General features: G+C 41.9%; 1 protein-coding gene across 4 annotated transcripts in view; it reads left to right on the top strand.

The window, feature by feature from the left end:
* The window catches only part of SAV1 (salvador family WW domain containing protein 1), a 33838-nt gene that overhangs the window by 11202 nt on the left and 3924 nt on the right, over window positions 1–18712 (top strand). For all 4 annotated transcript variants that reach the window (XM_039539108.1, XM_039539106.1, XM_039539110.1 and 1 more), the window contains exons 3-4: window positions 5995–6265; window positions 7359–7502. In XM_039539108.1, the coding sequence (XP_039395042.1) occupies window positions 5995–6265; window positions 7359–7502 (415 nt within the window). The remainder of the gene's footprint in view (window positions 1–5994; window positions 6266–7358; window positions 7503–18712) is intronic.

Raw genomic sequence — 18712 nt, 5'->3', positions numbered from 1 at the left:
CTGCTCTCTTCCAACACAATTCCATCAGGCCAATTGATTGGCCAAAGTGAAGATCTATGGCAGAACTGAGACCTCCACTCAGAATAGATTCCAGTGACCCGTTTTTTCCAAGCAAGGTATTTCCACAGAAAGATGCCTTTGATTGGACTACAAAATCATTTGTGCAATACATCTGTTTTGTTCTCTCTGTTGTGTATGCACAAACAAAGGCTTGGTTTTGATTTGAAAGGAATCATTGCATTGCAGGTCCATTTCTATAAGAATTGATATTGTGATCCAAAGGAGCTCCTTTGCATTGTCTCTGGATTCCATGATATATGGTAAAACACAATGCTAAAAACTGATGCTTGGATCCTAGTGTTGAAGCATTGTGCTGCTGAAGGTTTTCAAAAAGAGACTTAATGTAGAGCCTGGCTTAAAACCTGGAACTACATGAAGTATTGTAAAATATGGATAATAAAAATGGTCTATATCCATTTACATTTTCTTTTAGCAGACTAGTGAGATAATACACAGTTGCATCCCTAAGGAGAGCGAGCAGACTAGATTCAACAGGATTCCTCTGCTTTGCAACACTATGTAAAAACTCAGAAGCTAGTTGCCAGTTAGTTCAGAGGATTGAACTGAAGGCAGCATGTTACGGCACAGAGGAAAAGCCAAGCCAAAAATAACAAGGCAGCATTGAGATTCCTTAAGACCAGTAGTTAAAGCAAAAAGAAAACATCGGCGTCCGAGAGAAACAGAAATGGCAAATGAGAAAAGACAGGTTCCAGACTACAGGGTTTAAGTGATGCAGTCCGGGCAGGGATTGCAGTCCAGTAAATGAGAATACAGTTGTGACCACTCCTGAGATTTGGTAACTCTCATTAAGAAAGCCACTTTCATATGAGAGAACCCACCTTTAAGCAGAAAGTAAAAGAATTATAACTTGGAAAGGACTGAGACAATGCTAACGGAAGCCATTTTTCAGAAAGCTGTTCCGTCTCTGAGCAGGAAACGCAAAGCCTGTCTAGCAACTAATACAGTGGCAGAGATCTAACGCAAGAAAGTACCAGGAGAAAAAAGATGTTTTAGCCAGGATAGTAGAGGGCAGGTTTTAAAAGAAAAGTTACAGTGGAGGAGTTAGACTGGGACCATGCCACCCACTAACAGGCACGCCAAAGTTCCATCATGTTTTAAATATCTGCCCCCACACTTCTACTGAAAGAACTCTCAGACTTAAAATTAACTTGTTCCTCAACCAGTCATTGTCAGAATACATCCTTTATATTATCTGAATCTAGTTCTGAATGCTCTGAGCCATGGCCTTTGTGGTATGTTTGTATAGTGCCTTAAAATGGGCACTAATACACATTGCGGGCCCTCAGGTGTTGTAGATGTAGAATTAGTAAGTATTCTTACAAAGCTCCTCAAGGCAGGGTTCTTGCAACCTTACATGACTGTAATGTACCAGGCATATTTCTGTCAGGTGTAACTTTCTGCTTACTGTGTTTCAGGTTGTCTTGCAGTCTAGTAAAATATCCTGTTATAACACAGTATTTTCCTTGTTAATACTTGAAATGCCCCTCCCTTCTTTGACCAGCAATTGTGAAAAAGATTAAATGGTAATCTAGCCTTTGAAGTGGTGCCCACTCTTACTATTGATACTTACAGGAGTCTAAAAAAACAGTAGTTTTTTCCTCTCCTGTTGTTGTTCTGAGCTACAGTAGGAAATATTCCTGTTGTATGTTCTCATTTCAAGGAAGCATCTGCTGAGTACTTCCTTCATAGAATGTTATAAGCAAAAGCAGTGTGTATGGTTTATTCTGATAGTCAATTACTCCAATTATACAAACAAATGTCTAAATTAAGCTAATTATACTTGAATGCTACAATGATTCAAAGGGCAGGAGAAGCTGTGCTTCACAAATAGAATCTGAATTCTTACAACTTTCAACAACCTCAAGAAAATACTGATCGTGTTTTTATGACTTAAGGAAAAAGTATACGTGAAACGATGTGACCTTTTCCAGCTTTCTATGTACTTCTAGCCCCTTTGTTGCCTGGAAATCGAGCCTTCTGTTTCATAACTATTGATTGTTTCAGATATATATAGATATGTATATGTATATTAAAAAAAAAAAAAGTTTATCCAGGGATCAAAAAATTACACTGGTTTGGTACTTGCTATGTTAAGTCCAGAAACAGTGCCAAAATAGGATTGCGTTGTCTGAGGCAATAGTGACTATTTTAAGATCTGTGGCTATAACTTCTCGTTTTCCTAGTTTCTATAGCGTTAAGTCTTGCCTTTCCAATGAAGTGTAGCAATTACTTTCTCGTCTTGGTGATTCACAAGGGTCTGATTACAATTTTCCCTTTCCCGTCTTAGCTCTTGTTTGGTTTTTTTGTGGCAACAAATGTACTTAAATAAGGCCTTGTCTATATTTCAGCTGCTACAGCGCTGTAGCGCCGCAGTGTAGACCCTTCCTACATCAGCTAAAGGGGTTAATCTATCTCTCAAGAGGTGGCATCTACACTGCAGGGATTAAGTCAGCCTAACTATGGTGCACAGGGCACAACGTTTTTCCCTAGCAACATAGTTTGGTCGATCTAATTTTTAAGTATAGACTAGACCTTTGCGTGTCCACGTGGGCTATTATACTGGGATGAATATCGTGGTTTAAATAATTTCCCACATAAACAAGTCCTAACTGTTAGAGCTAAAACCCATTCTATGTACTATCTGAAACCTTGTATTTCCAGCTTTGAAGCTTTATTAAGCATTAACCTCTGTCCACAGGAGTATATATTGGCTGCTAAATTATGCTGTAATTGAAGTGGGAGTAAAAAACACAACAAAACACTTGAGCATGTGCTAGTTTTAAATGTAAACTGAAAGGAAAGTTAACGTTTATACCTATGTTGAGGTTCTTTCTTCTAGTGTTGTCTGAGAGTATTTGAATCCCATGCTAGTGCTGGCACCATAAGTAGTTCTTGTTTACACATCCAAGAAGAGTCACAATCATCACGGTCCAGTTAATTGGAGAAAATACTGGACTTGTTTATCTGAAGTCCAGTATCTTTTCAAGTAGCTTAATTGGAAAATTGTATTTCCTCTTGGAAGTAGAAACTGGAACGCCTTTCTCTTCCCTGCCTTCAATGAGCCTCCACGGGGAAATAAGGTCCAGGTTGCAGATTCCTTCTCAGGATCAGGACCTGCGAGAGGGAACCACAGCATTGGTACACATGCTAACTTACGGAAATAGCAAAAATATCTTAATACAGGGAGGTACTCCAAGGTCAAATATTTCATAACCTGCCAGAGTTAGAAATATTGTTGTTGACAAATAGAAATGTTTTCAGGACCAGTGCTCAGTGGGGCTGACAGGGAAGAGAGAACTTCAGTCCCTCGTTTCCCGTGTTTCTTCACTTTGAATAATTTCCAGTTACCTTATTGCTGATGGCTAATATCACAGACTGAAAGTGCGGGCGAGGTGTTACTCCAGTACTTGAGCTGTACTAGACCTAAACTGGTCAGCAAAAGATCGAAAAGAATGTCCTTTACGTGCCAGTGTTGATCTGTGAGCGAACAGTCAGAAGGAAAGCATGTTCATAATTTCCCCTGATAGCAGAAGTGGAAGGATGAGTACAAAGGAGAAGCTGCGTGTGTGATATCTGTTTATAACAGATGGTTAGGCAGAGAAGGAGTAATGGTGAAGTTTCATCTGGCTTCAGTACTGCTTTTTGGATGAGCTAGCATAGATCGTTTTCTTTTCATGGTATTCTTTGGATGATACTGCTAGTTCCATCTCTCTCTCTCTCATACACTCGCACGCATTTTTATTTCTGAAGAGCCAAAGCTGAGGAAGTATTTATTCCAACCTCTGTGGAGACGTTAGTACTGTGGTAGAATCAGTTGTTTAACTGCTGAGAGAGGAAAAAATCTAAACTCCTCTATATGGTTCAGTGAGAAAATACACCATTAATAGGACATTTATCACTTAGTTGGGAATGCTGGAATCAAGTAAAATGTATTTTATTATGGCATTTGAAAGTACAGTAAAAGTTGTTTTAACGGGCATGTTGGGGGAAGCGGGGGTGCCAGTAAGTTTAAAAAAAAAAAAATGCTGGTTAAGTAAGAGGGTGTGGGGCTGGGGGTTGGGGTCCAGGAGAGGGTGTGGAGCGTGGGCTCTGGGAGGGAGTTTGTGTGCGGGAGGGGGCTCAGGGCATCAGGCTAGGATGCCCGGAAGGGGGTACGGCATGCTGGATCCAGGCGGTCGCTCACCTCTGGCAACTCCCCACAAGCGGTGACATGTCCCGGGTTCCAGCTGCTCCTAGGTGGAGGCGCAGCAGGCGGCTCTGCATGCTGCCAGGGCTCTGCATGCTGCCACCCCCGCAGCTCCCATTGGCCGCAGTTCCCAGGCACTGGGGCGGAGGTGGGGGAGCAGCACGCAGAGCTGTCTGCCATGCCTCCACGTAGGAACAACCAGAGCCGGGGACAGGTTGCCGCTTGCGGGGAGCCGGCCGAGGTGAGTGGCCTCCAGATCCAGCACTCCTCACCCCCTCCTGCACCTAAACGCCCACCCAGAGCCCGCGCCCCAACCCCCTGCTGTCCCCCCACCAACCTGACTATAAACCAGAATTTCAATGAAGATCAGAAATGCCACTTTATAGAGCTTTCCAAGCTTTTACTGTATCAAATTAGGGATTTCTCTGCAGCTAGAGGAATATCTAACTGGGAATGTAATTGTAACTGCAGTTCAGGAAAATAAATTTATATTTCAAGGATATATGAAGAAGAGTTTAAATTGTGCCAACATTATACTGGGTATCAAGCGTCTAAGGAATGAAACCTGGTGATCTGTGAACATTTTGGTTAGGTCACCATGTGTTTTACATTTTCAACCATGTTTTTATCTCTGCTGGAGGTTTTCTCATTTCAACTGTACTTTGACTGACATGGAGTCCTCCCTAAAGTTCCACAATACATAATGAGAAGGAAAAGATAAAAAAATTGAAATGACATTTTTATTGTGTTTATTAGTACTTGGTGCACTAATGTCTATAATGCATGTAAGTGTAATATTTTATATTTTAAAAGTAATGATTTTTAAATTGTATTGAATTATCTTTTGTGGTTATGTAAGCATATGGTATAATGATCATTGTTCCATTGTCTTATTTTAACTTCTACATCTCTTCCCTCCCTTCTGTTTCTGTGACTGCCTGTGTAGGTAAATTAGGAAGGCTTGTCTGCTGCTGAATGGGTTTTGAAGGTCCCATTTACACTAGAAAAATACTGTAGCTGTGTTTATTAGGTATGTAGGGTGGATGTAACTGTAATGTATTACTAACATAAATTGTAGCTTAAATATGCTCAGGCATTTAAAATCCCATGTCTGCCAGCCCTGTTCAGGAATTCAACATGTTAGTAATACGATTGCAGCGTCATCCCTATTAAATACATTACCTACTTTTCTAAGGTAAACGGAGCCAATAAGTCTTAACTGAGTTTCTTGGAGGCAAGTCAGCTGGACATTGAGCTCTAAACATACTTTTAGTAAATACAGATAAAACTGCTGTGACATTTGTCCAGTGCATTGTGGGTAAAATCAAGAGTACCTGGTGGCAAAAGTTCAGGTTATGTTATGTTATGGAAACAAAACAGTGCTTCGTTTGGTTTTTTTTCAGGAAAAAAACAGGATTATTGCTTACAAAAGGATTATTGCTCTTCTTGTTGTTGTTGGTCAGTCCATACATATAATGTTCTAATTACCCAATAATTAGTGATTCATTTGACAAGTTCAAATTTGAAATATGTAGAGAAAAACAATGTGTGAATACCGACTTTGTAAATCTGCTGCAGCCTTATTCTTGAGTTATAATTCATTCAGAACATGACCATCTTTTACTGCTTTCCTGAGGAAAGTAATTACGACTTTTTTTTTTTTAAGTCAGTCAACCAATTTCAAGCATTGTTGTCAGCTTGGATGAATTCTCTTCTGTTTTTTTCAGGCATTGGCAGGGTTCCTGCTACATCACTAGGAAATTTAACAAATCACAGTTCTGAAGATTTACCTCTTCTTCCTGGCTGGTCAGTGGACTGGACTATTAGAGGAAGGAAATACTACATTGATCATAACACTAATACAACTCATTGGAGCCATCCACTTGAGCGTGAGGGGCTGCCTCCTGGATGGGAAAGAGTTGAGTCAGCAGAATTTGGGGTGTATTATGTAGATCACATCAATAAAAGAGCTCAGTATAAACATCCCTGTGCTCCCAGGTAGGCTATCGATGTTAATTTTGTTGCAGACTATATTCTGATCGAATTTAGCATAGGAAAATTGAGCTTTTCTGTTTTAGCACATCACTGATCCGTTATATATTATTTTTATACATGGAACTTTACTGGTTTCTGTGCAAGTTGCTTTAATTGTAAAGGGAGATAACCTTAGGGCTTCTGTTTCCTGAGCTGTGTTAATTTTAATGTAAGTTCAGAGCACAGAATATTGCTACCAACTAATCGAGAACAATGCATCATTGTACTTTACTATTAATGTTCATTAAGATTCATAGAATACTTCAGGAGGTGAAAAATGTTACAGGTCGAAAGGAAGCTGTTAAATCTTACCTTCCAGCAGGCTGTCCTCACAAATAACCTGTAATAATAATCCTGATGAAGAGGCACGTTGCCATTTTAAACATGGGCTAGTTCTGCTCTAAAGTAAAAGTCCCTGTTTCATCTACACACAATATAAATGTTGATAACTTTTTGTTAGTATACTCCAACACACTTGTCCCTGCTGTACTATTTTTCTTATTTTTTCTTCATGTGAGAAGGAAAAATCTCAATATGGAACAATAGATAACATTGTGGAATAGCTTGTACCAAATGTAACTAGAACACATTTGTTCTAAATTCAGTGAATTTTGGGTTGATCACTTGCCTATTTTATCTGTTAAAATTGGTTTTTAATTTTTGATCAGACCATGTTAGTAAAAATGCAATGGGGTAACAGGTGAAATGGTCCGATACGAGTTTGTACAATGTGATAAATACAGCAGTGTTTATATTTGTGTTTAGAATAAAATAAAGACCATGGCACAATTATTATTAAAAATGACTGCAGAAAGTCTCCTTACTCCCACTAAAGAGCATTTAAAATTAAATGCAACCTACCTCTATGCTGTGATGCCATCAGTCTGCATACATGACTCCTATTGTTGTAAGTGGCTGGATTGATCAGTAGTTTTTATTAAGATTTTAACATTTTGGTCAAAATTAACATTTTAATTATACTAGTATATTTAATTTGCTGCTTTTGGAGATTATTGAATTGATACATTTTAGATGTCTATCTCTGTTCTTTATACAGCGTTCCTCGTTATGATCAGCCTCCACCAGTGACTTATCAGCCACAGCAAGCTGAGAGAAGCCAGCCCCTTCTAGTGCCTGCAAATCCATACCACACTGCAGAGATTCCTGATTGGCTACAGGTCTATGCCAGGGCTCCTGTAAAGTGAGTATCTTTTTCATTCCTCTCAAAATGACTGACTTCTGTCTTTAAAAAAAAAAAAGTATTTTTCTTTATAGCTGTATTTCAACAACTAGAAAAGAAAAATACTTTTTTGTATTATGTAAATGAATTTGTTTAATTGCATAGGCACTATTATTTGCAGTAGAATTAAATGTAGAAAGTTTATAGCAGATATTTTCAGTTATTCAGAACACAAGTGCAGCCATATGCAAAAGTTGTGGGGACCAGGTACAAGGATGCTTGAGACCTGTAACTGTATCATTGGGACCTCAACAGTATATTAAAGAAGATGGGGTTAGAGGATGTCCCCTTCATTCTCCTCCCAAAACCCCCCAGTGTCTGATAGAGGTTTAACATCAGGCTTTCTTTAGCAAAATCAGAATTGGTGTCAAGATAACATATTTGGTCAGATGTAGAGAGACTTATTTCACAGTAAGCAGTTACTGATCTTTGGGTGTCACTAGTGGTATTAAATCCTAGGCTTGGGAGGTTTGTTTTGCCTTAGGTAGAGGATAAGTGCTGTGACAGTAATAGCGTAGGAAGGAGGTACGGTTGTGGATTAAAACATGTACCCAAGCAACAAGCCCAATTTAGTCTTGCGGAATAGTATATTTTAAATACAAACATACAGCGCTGAAGTAACATTGCAGGTCTGATGCAATCCACACTGTTATGGCTGCTCCTCTACCTTGTGCTGAGCGTGTGTAGTTTATGCAGCTCTTGTGAACCTCAGAAATCTCCGATTGCTGATCCTCAGGAGCCTGAGGGGAGGATTCTCTTTCCTCCACCCTCTGACAGACCAAATTTATCCATTAGGTTGGTCTGGACCCATAGTAATATGACCTTCTACCAGCAGAGCAAGATGGGGAATTCAAAAAATATTGTGCCTATCTTTTGGGAGAGGGTCAGTTGCAGCTTGAAGTATCCAGTTCATTCCTTTTCCCACCAAATAGAACCATTTTCTCTGTTCTGAGTTTGGGTTTTTAATTTTTATTTATTTGTAAATAAGCAGGAATTTCCTATACAGTTTTTCTCTAGGAAAAGAGTCTGTTTTTTCCTTTCCACTATAAGGAGCTGTCAGATGGAACTAAACCCCTGAAACTAAATACTAAGGGTTGGTCGAGACACCTATGGCTGGCCTGTGCTGGCTGACTCAGGTTCACAGGGCTCAGGTTGCAGGGCTGTTAAACTGCAGTGTAGACTTCTGGGCTCGGGCTGCAGCGTGGACTCTAGGACCCTGTGAGGCGGGAGGGTCTTAGAGCCCAGGCTCCAGCCCATACCCGGAAGTCCACTGCAATTAAACAGCCCCGCAGCTCAAGCCTTGCAAGTGTGGGCCAGCCGTGAGTGATTAATTGTAGTGTAGACATTCCCAAAGGTTTGTTCATAACCAACATGTGCAACTCACTCCATGGGAGTATGACTGTTGCCTCCTGGGTTTCCATGGTCTCCAGAGGGCAAGGAAGCAATAGTCCTGTAGTTGTTTAATCACACAGGTATGTGAAATGGCATATAAGAACACGGGGCTGATGAGTTTCACAATTTTTAAAGCAAGATCCATCTCTGGAGAAAAATGTTGCAAAGTACTCCTTACTGTTCACGTCAACATGTCGAATAATACACTAGAGAGCCCAGAGTGTGTGACTTAGTCTTAATGTGTTTGATTCCAAGAACACTGCAGTTCCTTATGCTGGCTTTAGGAAATATAATCACATTCAATCTTTTCTAGCCTATTAACTACTTTTTAATTTCTTAAAGTAAATTTTGTGCTGGAAACGAACCTACACAAATTTCACAACAAAATTAAGAATTTTGCGTTTAGACTGTTGACAACTACATCCCTGCTCAAAAATTTTCATTACTAAATAATTTTGAAAAAATGTATAACTATATTTTTAGAAGAAATTATGCTATTTTAGGAGCTAAGAGTCTGTCCCATAAGAATACATTTTTGACTCAATTCAGAGAAACAGATGAAATGTACAGACCTGACTCACCAGGGAGCAATAATACCACCACCAAGAAAAGCAACTGAGAACCTAGGGATTGTGGCTTTAATATTTTGCAATATGAAATCAGTTTTTTGATAAATTAATAGAATTGTAGCAATGACTGCAGTTGCAGATTCATAGATTTTTGGATGGTCTTTGGTGGCTTCCATATGCAGGTTCTTTTTAAAGAAGCTTCTGGTAATATAATTTAATGGGTTTTATAGCTACATGCAGGGGTGGCTCTAGATATTTCGCCGCCCCAAGCACGGCGGCAGGCCGCGGGGGGTGCTCTGCCAGTCGCTGGGAGGGCGGCAGGCAGGGCTCTGGTGGACCTCCCGCAGGCGTCCACGGAAGCCACAGGACCAGCGGACCCTCCGCACGCACGCCTGCGGGAGGTCCACCAGAGCCCTGCCTGCCACCCTCCCAGCGACTGGCAGAGCACCCCCCCGCGGCATGCCGCCCCACGCACGTGCTTGGCGTGCTGGGGCCTGGAGCTGCCCCTGGCTACGTGTGGCTACTGGGCATTCCAGGAGCCTGTAAAGATTTAAATTGGCATACATTCCAATGATATTTTTATGCACCAAGGGTGTGTCCAGTTCCAGTAACCTGTTGGAAAGGATTGTTTCCTATGAGCACTCTTAGTTGCTGTCATTAACTATGTTCTGTTAATTAGATGTTTGGAGTATCTAGTCAATGTCTACTTTCAAACTGTTTCAGTGTTGGGTGGGTTCTTGTCAGTGCACTTGTGGAAACCTGGGAATAGACAATCTCAGATTCGTGGGAATGTCTGTATATCCTGTATGATGAGACAAAATTAGAGCAAGTTAAATTAGTCCAAAGAATTAAAATGTGATTCACATAGTTGAGAAGAAATAATGAATTCATATATAAACACAATACCTGTCAATTTTTCATTTTTCCATCTTAGAGGATATTCATGGTAGCAATATTAATAAGCACTTTATACGTTCAGAGTATTTCACAATCATTGAATCCTCGTCTTCCTCAAAGAGGTATTTATAACTGTGTATTATCCCCCAGGCTACAGATAGAGAAACTGAGGGCTTGGCTACAATTGAGAGTTACAGCGCTGGTGGTGGCTTTACAGCGCTGTAACTTACTCCCCGTCCACACTGGCAAGGCACATACAGCGCTGTATCTCCCTGGATACAGCGCTGCATGTACTCCACTTCGACGAGAGGAATAAAGAGAACAGCGCTGCGCTGGGGTGTCAGTGTAAACAGTGATTAATCATACTACGCTGTAACTGACCTCTGGAACCTTCCCATAATGCGTTTAAGTACAGATAACACTCTTTGTTTTGTTGTGAACTCGAGACTTCCGGAGCTGCTTATCTAAAAAACAAACACAGCTCCTGTTTGCTCGAGCAGAGACAGGCAGGGGGATCCCTTTGGAACGTCCACAGCTAGTGTTTGCTTGAGGAGAGAAGCAGCACGGCGGGCAGGAGGGGGCGGGGGGTCCGTTTCGGAGAAGCTGCTTATCTGGTCTGTGAGGAAAAAAACAAAGAGGGCTATTTGCTTTCAGTGAAGGAGAGAGGGGTGGGGGAAGGGGTCGGAACTTTCAAGGCAGGGAGCTGACACAGTGTCAGCTCCAAAAATCCCCTCTCTCTCTCCCCCCCCCACGCTCCCTGTCACACTCCACCCCACCCCCGTTTTGAAAAGCACGTTGCAGCCACTTGAACGCTGGGATAGCTGCCCATAATGCACCACTCGCAACACCGCTGCAAATGTGGCCACACTGCAGCGCTGGTAGCTGTCTGTGGCCACACTGCAGCGCTTTCCCTACACAGTTGTACGAAGACAGCTGTAACTCCCAGCGCTGCACATCTGCAAGTGTAGCCAAACACTGAGAGAGAGAAAGCATAGACACCGCTGTATGTTTGTTCTGTCAAGCCCTAAACCAATAGAAGTATTTTTTGATAGTGAGGTAGAGAGTTAAAAATATAATGTAGAATCTCTAGAATATGATTTACTAGATTTTAATTGGCAAACTACTTGACAGTTTTTCTTTAACAGGACCTTAAGTTTTAATGCCAGCTGCAATTCACAGTCCATCTGAGACTTGGAGCAATTGCTTTCTCTTTCTCAGTTTCACAGTTTAACAGTAGCTTAATCATCTGGAATGTTAAATCCAGTGTGAATGCAATAACAATGAGAGATTGGGGTCAAAACTTTCATTCCGTATGCCACCCTCAATATCATTTGTCTCCAGTGACAATATCATGTAACAAATTAAATATTGCTAAAGCAGATATCAGATTTTTTTTTTAATTTTGCCCAAATTAATATAGGTGAGGGATCACTGAGCAGGAAGTTAGCTCCTCTTGTTTAAAATTAAGTATTGCCAAGAAATTCAGGAAGTTTGCTTTGCTAAATGCATGAGAGTCGTGAACTAGAATCTCCTCCTGCCACATACTAAAGGCCAGAAATATGTTTCAATGTATTTGCTATATGTAGTAGGTAGGGATCTTTTTCAGCATGTGGAATCTCATAAGGATCATCCTTGAAATGAAAAAGAATAGCCTAAATGGGTAGGAAGTGTCTTCCAAGCATCTGATCCAAATGACATTGGAATAACATTTTTCATCCACCTAAAGAGAAAAATCTTTTACGATATATGATTGTCTTCAGTTTATTAAAGGCTATTAAAATGTGCAAGAGAAACAAATTACACACTGATGGAGGTGGTTACGGGGAATGAAAAAGCCGGAGTTAAGAGAACAGAGCAAGATATCCTTTGCATATAGTCACCTTTTGGCCTGGCCAACCATTTAGATTTTTTTCGGACAGTTCCATACGTACATTATTACATCAGCCAGTCTAGCTGCAGTGGAGCTGATGGTGGTAAATTACTGTTGTTCAGATTGCTTCTGTAGATGTTTGAAGTGTTGCCAGATGCGCTAAGAGCCTCTTACCCATTGCTTAAAAAGCCAGAAATAGAAGGCATTGTTTGGATGCTCAGTGTAATCAACTTATCTGGAAAGCTGGGTGTACTTCAAGTAAACTCTCATTCCCATTCTTATTGGTGGCTCAATGACTCTTTAATCAGACCCCTGATCCTCTACCCAGCACTTCTGTTGGGAGCTGACATTTGAAACCACAGCACCAAAAAACCATGAACAGCCCTAACTTGCTGATTCATTTCTGGCAGGCTGCCAGAAGATGCACAATTATAGCAACCCATGATCCCGCTTTAAAAAATAAAATAAAAGCTGTGAAGTGACAGAACACCTCTGGACACAGCTTCGCTGTGTGTTACATGCAGCTTTGTTCCCTACTGTTGCCAAGTAAATAGGAAGGAGTGTTCTCCCCCACTGAGAGCCAAATTTAGCTGCCTGCTGCTAATCCTAAATGTTGCTCATTGATGAGTGTCTGACAGCACTGGGCGAGGGATCATGAATCAGAGACCCTGATCCACCTTCGCACAGTTCACCAGAGAGAGAAAAGGGGAGCATTGCCTTATCTATAATTAGCACTGACTCGGGAGTAACCAGGCCTGTAAAAAAAAAATAATAATAATAAATAAAAATGCTGACTTGTTTGGCATCAGCACATAAAGCTCTGGAAGTGGATAACTTGCCTTGTTGTTGTTTGTTTACCACCGTGCTTAGGAGCCCTGTCATACACCAGGGACCCCATAACTCTTTCCAAAAAAATAAATGCCCCTAATCAGTGGTTAATAACTAAAGCTGGTTTTCTCATCGTGCATTGCTTTGGAAAATAATGGGTTTGGCAACGGAAATATGTCAAGTCATGGAATAAGATTAAATGTAATGAAAAGTCCGGATCTGAGCTTAAACCCTTTATATTTCAAACTAGGTTTCTTTGGATGCCAGCTGCACCCCTGAGTCCTCCCACTTTGCAGTGCACATGGAGCCCTTCTGGCCATCTGCCCTTTTTAATAATTATTAAATTATTAATGTTTTTATTTATAATTGCAGGAGGCAATTTACTGTGATATCCTTTCTTCTTCCTGGTCTCCTGGCTTGCAGCATCTTAAAGTAGACACTGTATTACTTCCACTGTATATATGCATCCATTTCCTCATCTAGTTTATTCAGACCTAGAGGATTATCTTATTTTATTCATTTTTGTTTTACTGATAGTTATAGCAAATAGGTGCACATTTATACTTGAGAGAATACAAAATTAAATGAGTTTTATGTGGTTGCTGGACAAGGAAAATTAGACATTCTAATATCACTAGTAATTGTGCTAATAGGCTGTGTAAAATACAAACCAGTATAATATAAAGTACTACACTGCAATTAGAAAACAAGACTCAAACCAGATTACACACAGTTCTGGGAGTGGGAGTACAGAAAAATACATTGTTTAAAAAAAAAAATGGTGCAACCTGTCCAGGTTACAGGGCTAGCCTCACCCTTGACCTCTCTCCAGTGACAGGCTCTGCACCGTCACTGCTCTCAGGATGAAAACCTTGTCTCTGGGTACACCACCCATGTTTTCCAACCTTGTTTTCTCTGCACCTGCAAGAGACTCCCTTTTGGGAATAAAATACACTAGGTAAATACAGTGCCTCAGAACAGCTCCTTCAAAACAAAGTCATGTTTGTGTATGCATAGGAGAGAAATAGGTTAAACCAATAAAACACCTATACACACATCCAACGAAGTGGGTATTCACCCACGAAAGCTCATGCTCCAAAACGTCTGTTAGTCTATAAGGTGCCACAGGATTCTTTGCTGCTTTTACAGATCCAGACTAACACGGCCACCCCTCTGATACTATGCACACATTACTTCCCTTAAGCTTAGCATTTCCCTCCAAGCACAAATCAGCCCAGGCAGCCTTGCTTCTGGAGACCCGGGTTCCATCTGCTTCTCTATAGACACTGCCTGTGTGTGTGTCTTTTTTTTTTTTTTTTTTTAAATCCGGGCAGGCCCTTGTTTTGTGTCCACAGACTGGCGCCCCCTCCTCTTGCCAAACTTGTCTGACCCTGAGGGTTTGTTTACATTTGCACTTCGTCAGCAAAACGTTTGTCGATCAGGGGTGTTAAAAAAAAAAAAACCTCAAACCCTGAATGGCGCAAGTTTTACCAATGAACAGCGCCGGTGTGAAAAGCGCTCTGTCAGCAGGAGCGCTCTCCTGCCAACAAAGCCGCTGCCACTCGTGGGAGATGGAAGTGTTTTGTTGGCGGGAGAGCTCTGTCCTGCCAACAAACAGCAGCTGCACTGCGCGCCTTTTAATGGCACAGCTATAGCGGCACAGCCATGTTGCCAAAAGCCTCAGAGTGGAGGTGGACCATCAAAGAGAATAGTCCAGTCATTGTCTTGTAAGTATTGGTAGATGGCTGGTTATCTGAAGCCATTGTAATCCCTTGTTGGGTCATGCGAATAACTCCTGCAAGAATTAACCTCCTTGTCACCCGTATGGCAGACTATGCCATGACAATCAAACAGATGTACATGTAATCTTCATAAAAATAGTACAAATACCCCACATTCTTTGCGCAACCATTTTGCTGAGTTCTGTTAATTCCATGCTTTGGAGGAGGGACTTGAAATTTTGCTGGGGGTGGTTGGCCTTATTGTCAGTGATGTGCCTTTTCCCGTTCCAGTGAAAACATGCTTAAATCTGGCCACGTTATAAGCCTTTGAATAACTGAAATTTGCACATGCTCCATAGACACTTCCTAGATTTTGGCAGCTGAATTCTCCATGGATTCCATCTGCACTGAGGATGCTACAGGGTCTGAGCAGGATTCCCTGCATGTACTGCTTCAGGCTGCAGCAGGCCACCACGCTGCAAAGAAAAAACAGCCCAAGGTGCTGAGTCTCCGAGCCTGGGTCAGTTGACTTGCACTTTCGGGGCTCGGGCTGCGGGGCTACAGACTGTAGTGTACGTGTTCGGGTTCGGGCTGGAGCTCAGGCTCTCTGACCCTCCCTGGGTCTCAGCCCAAACCTGAACAGCCACACTTCTATTTGTAGTCCTGTGAGCCCAAGTCAATTGACTCAGGTTCTGAGACTCTGCGCCACGGGTTTTTCTTGGCACCAAACACCAAAACAGAGATCTGGGAGAATCTTTCTCACGAGTTCTCAATGCTTCCTCTGTTAGCACCCAGACAGTGTAGTGGTGGAAGCTACCTGAATCGAATGCAGATGGGACAAGAGCAAGACCTTTGCCAGGGGTGGAGGAACTATATTAGAATGAAGAATGTGGAAAGGAGGCTGGGGCGAAGAGCCTTGGGGCCAAAAGTGGGTGGGAACAGGGACTGGCTGGGTCAGGAGGCTGGGACTGAAAGCTGTGCAGGGAGAGGAGACTAAGGTGAGGTGCTGGGATGGAGTGTGGTTAAGGGGAATCTGGGACTGGCTGGGCAGGAGTCAGTGGGGCCTGGCTGGGGGACTGGGATAAGGAACCTCTGGAGGGGTTCTGAGACTGGGAGCCGAGGTTATGGGGGTGGAGGAAGGCCTTTGAGAGTATGTCTGTACTGCAATTAGAGACCCGCCACTGGCCCACGCTGGCTGATGTGGGCTTGGGCTAAAGGACTGTTTAATTGTGGAGTAGCCATTCAGGATAATGCTGCACCTGATCTCTGGGACCTTCCCCCCTCGCAGGAGCCTGGGTTCCAACCTGAGCCCAGATGTCTGCACCACAATTACAGTCTCTTAACCCAAGCGCTGAGAGCCTGAGTCAGCTGCCGTGGGTCAGCCGCTGGTTTTTAATTGCAATGGGACATACCCTGAGGGGGGGAGTTGGATGAGGAGTCTGGGACAAGAAGCTATGAGTGAGTAAGGAGGCGGGAGGGAGGATTAGGACTGGGATAGGTTGGAGAGGACAAGGGCAGAAGGAGTCAGGCTTGGGGTGGAACAGGCAGAAGGATCGGTGACCACTAGAACGCACTGCCCTCCAGAGCCTGGAATGGAAACCACGATTCCTGAGTCTCATCAGTCTTCTGCTGTCAGCAAATATCTGAAACTCCCACTGGCAGAGTTGGCATGTGGGTGGCAATATGATGCCAATCGTTTTTTTAACCTATAACATACAAAAAACGACATTGAAAACATTAGCATTGCAGTTCAAGCACTGTAAAGTCAGGAAATGCTAGATTAAGGTTGCCTGTGCAACCTAATTTACCCCTTTTGTGTGTATGCATTAGGGTAGTCTTTTATTACATGATCACGTACTTTTTTCCACAGGACCCTGCCTTATTCAATGCAGCGGAGGGACCAATGTACTGCGGATGAATTAGGGTTGTGTAATGAAAGAGGTGGGTGTCTGTAGGACCCCAGCCTTATCTGTTTCAGAAATTAAAAGGTGTGGAGTGAAAAAGGCAGGGGATTGCGGGAAGAGAAATATGGTCTCATGGTTAAGGCAGTTGGATACTGCCCTGGAGAAGAATTTTGTCCCTGCGTTTGCCACAGAATTCCTCCATGATGCTGGTCAAGTCACTTAAACCAAACTTTTCATAGGTGGTCACTAATTGTGGGTTCCTCATTCTCTGGATGCCCAGCTCGAGAACCCAGGGTCTTGATTTGTAGGTGTGCTGAGCACTCAAAGCAGCAGCTGAAGTCAGCGAGAGCTGTGTTTTGAACATACCAAGCTATGTATAATGCTGGGTGCTCAGGAACACGGGGTCTTCGGCATTTCAAATCAGACACACAAACTTAGTAGACACTTGACCTTGATCTCGCTCTTTGCCTCAGTTCCTCATCTGTCAAGTGAGGATCCCCCTCATTGCACAAGGGTGTTGTGAAAATAAATTCACCTCTGTGAAGCCTTCACATACGAAAGTGATGAGCCATAGAAGCATTGAGGAGGAAGTGAGTCACTCTGTATTGAGAGCAGGGTTTGAATAGTGTGTGGTGAATAGCGCCTAGGGTCACACCTTGAACAAGGAAGTAAAACTGGACTCTGGACTAGTTATCCAGTTCCCTTCCAGGACTAAACAATGCTAGTTCTGAGCCTGGAAAATGACTTGCAGGAGAACTGGTCTAGTCTGGATTCATCACAAGACTAGTCTGGCAGTATTTACATGAAATGAAACATTCAGGAGACTTCCATTAAATTCAGTTGGGTTAGTGAAAGGTGGGAGGAGTGAATACATATGCTGGATTATAGGGGGTTTGAATGTATCTAATGTTGGCAGCTTGGACTATACTAAAAAGCCTATGAGAGTCTGTGGTGATCACAGGAAAGTTAGATGTTTATGTATTCCCAAAAAGCGATGAAAATCATGATGTTTAAACAGTAAAACAGAATTGCTATATGCAAAGGATAAACTTAGAAGCACTGTCTGTAACTGAGCCTTGACATCTTTATCTAGCAATATGCTGCTTTGTAATGGAAGTGACTACTAGAGAATGAGCTTTCTAAAGGTAATCAGCTAAAACCTACTTAATAGTGAACTTCAGGTATTCATTCTTAGTAGCCAGTGACATTCAAAAACCACTCCACTGTAGGCTTCTCCTTCCAGCCTCTCCACCTCGCTTGAGGGTTTTATCTTAATATGCCTCACCCTCAGTCTTGCTGGGTGACAAATCTGACCTTTAACAAAGGCTGTTGAGCTCTAGTCTTTTGGGTTTTTTATTGCATCTGTCTGTAGTTTTACAGTCTTTCACCTTATGCATCTTGCTTTTATTCTTTATCTTGTTCCCACATCAAGGAAAACATTGCCAACACAACAACCCCTTCTTTGCTTCCTTTCATTTTATGAGTCCCCTACTTCAGGGACACTCCGCTATGAATGGTAGTTGTTGGGTTTTTTAGGACTGTGAAGCAATTAAAAAAAAATTAATCGTGTTTAATTGTGCTGTTAAACAATAAGAGTACTGTTTATGTTTTCTACATTTTCAAATATATTGATTTCAATTACACACAGAATACAAAGTGTACGGTGCTTAATTTATATTTATTTTTATTACAAATATTTGCACTGTAAAAAAACAGAAGAAATAGTATTTTTCAATTCACCTGATGTAAGTTCAACTACTGTACTTGTAAGTGTAGAATTACATACAAAGCATAACTGCATTCAGAAACAAAACACTGTAAAACTTTAGACCTACAAATCCACTCAATCCTATTTCTTGTTCGGCCAATCGCTCAGACAAACAAGTTTGTTTACATTTGCAGGAGCTGCTGCTGCCCACTTCTTGTTCACAGTGGCACCTGAAAGTGAGAACAGGCGTTCGCATAGCACTATTGTAGCCAGTGTCACAAG

This window comes from Mauremys reevesii, linkage group 4, assembly GCF_016161935.1.
Source record: "Mauremys reevesii isolate NIE-2019 linkage group 4, ASM1616193v1, whole genome shotgun sequence".
Classification (NCBI taxonomy): Eukaryota; Metazoa; Chordata; order Testudines; family Geoemydidae; genus Mauremys; species Mauremys reevesii.
The sequence above is the reverse complement of the archived record's forward strand: the minus strand, read 5'-3'. Positions and strand labels throughout refer to the sequence as shown.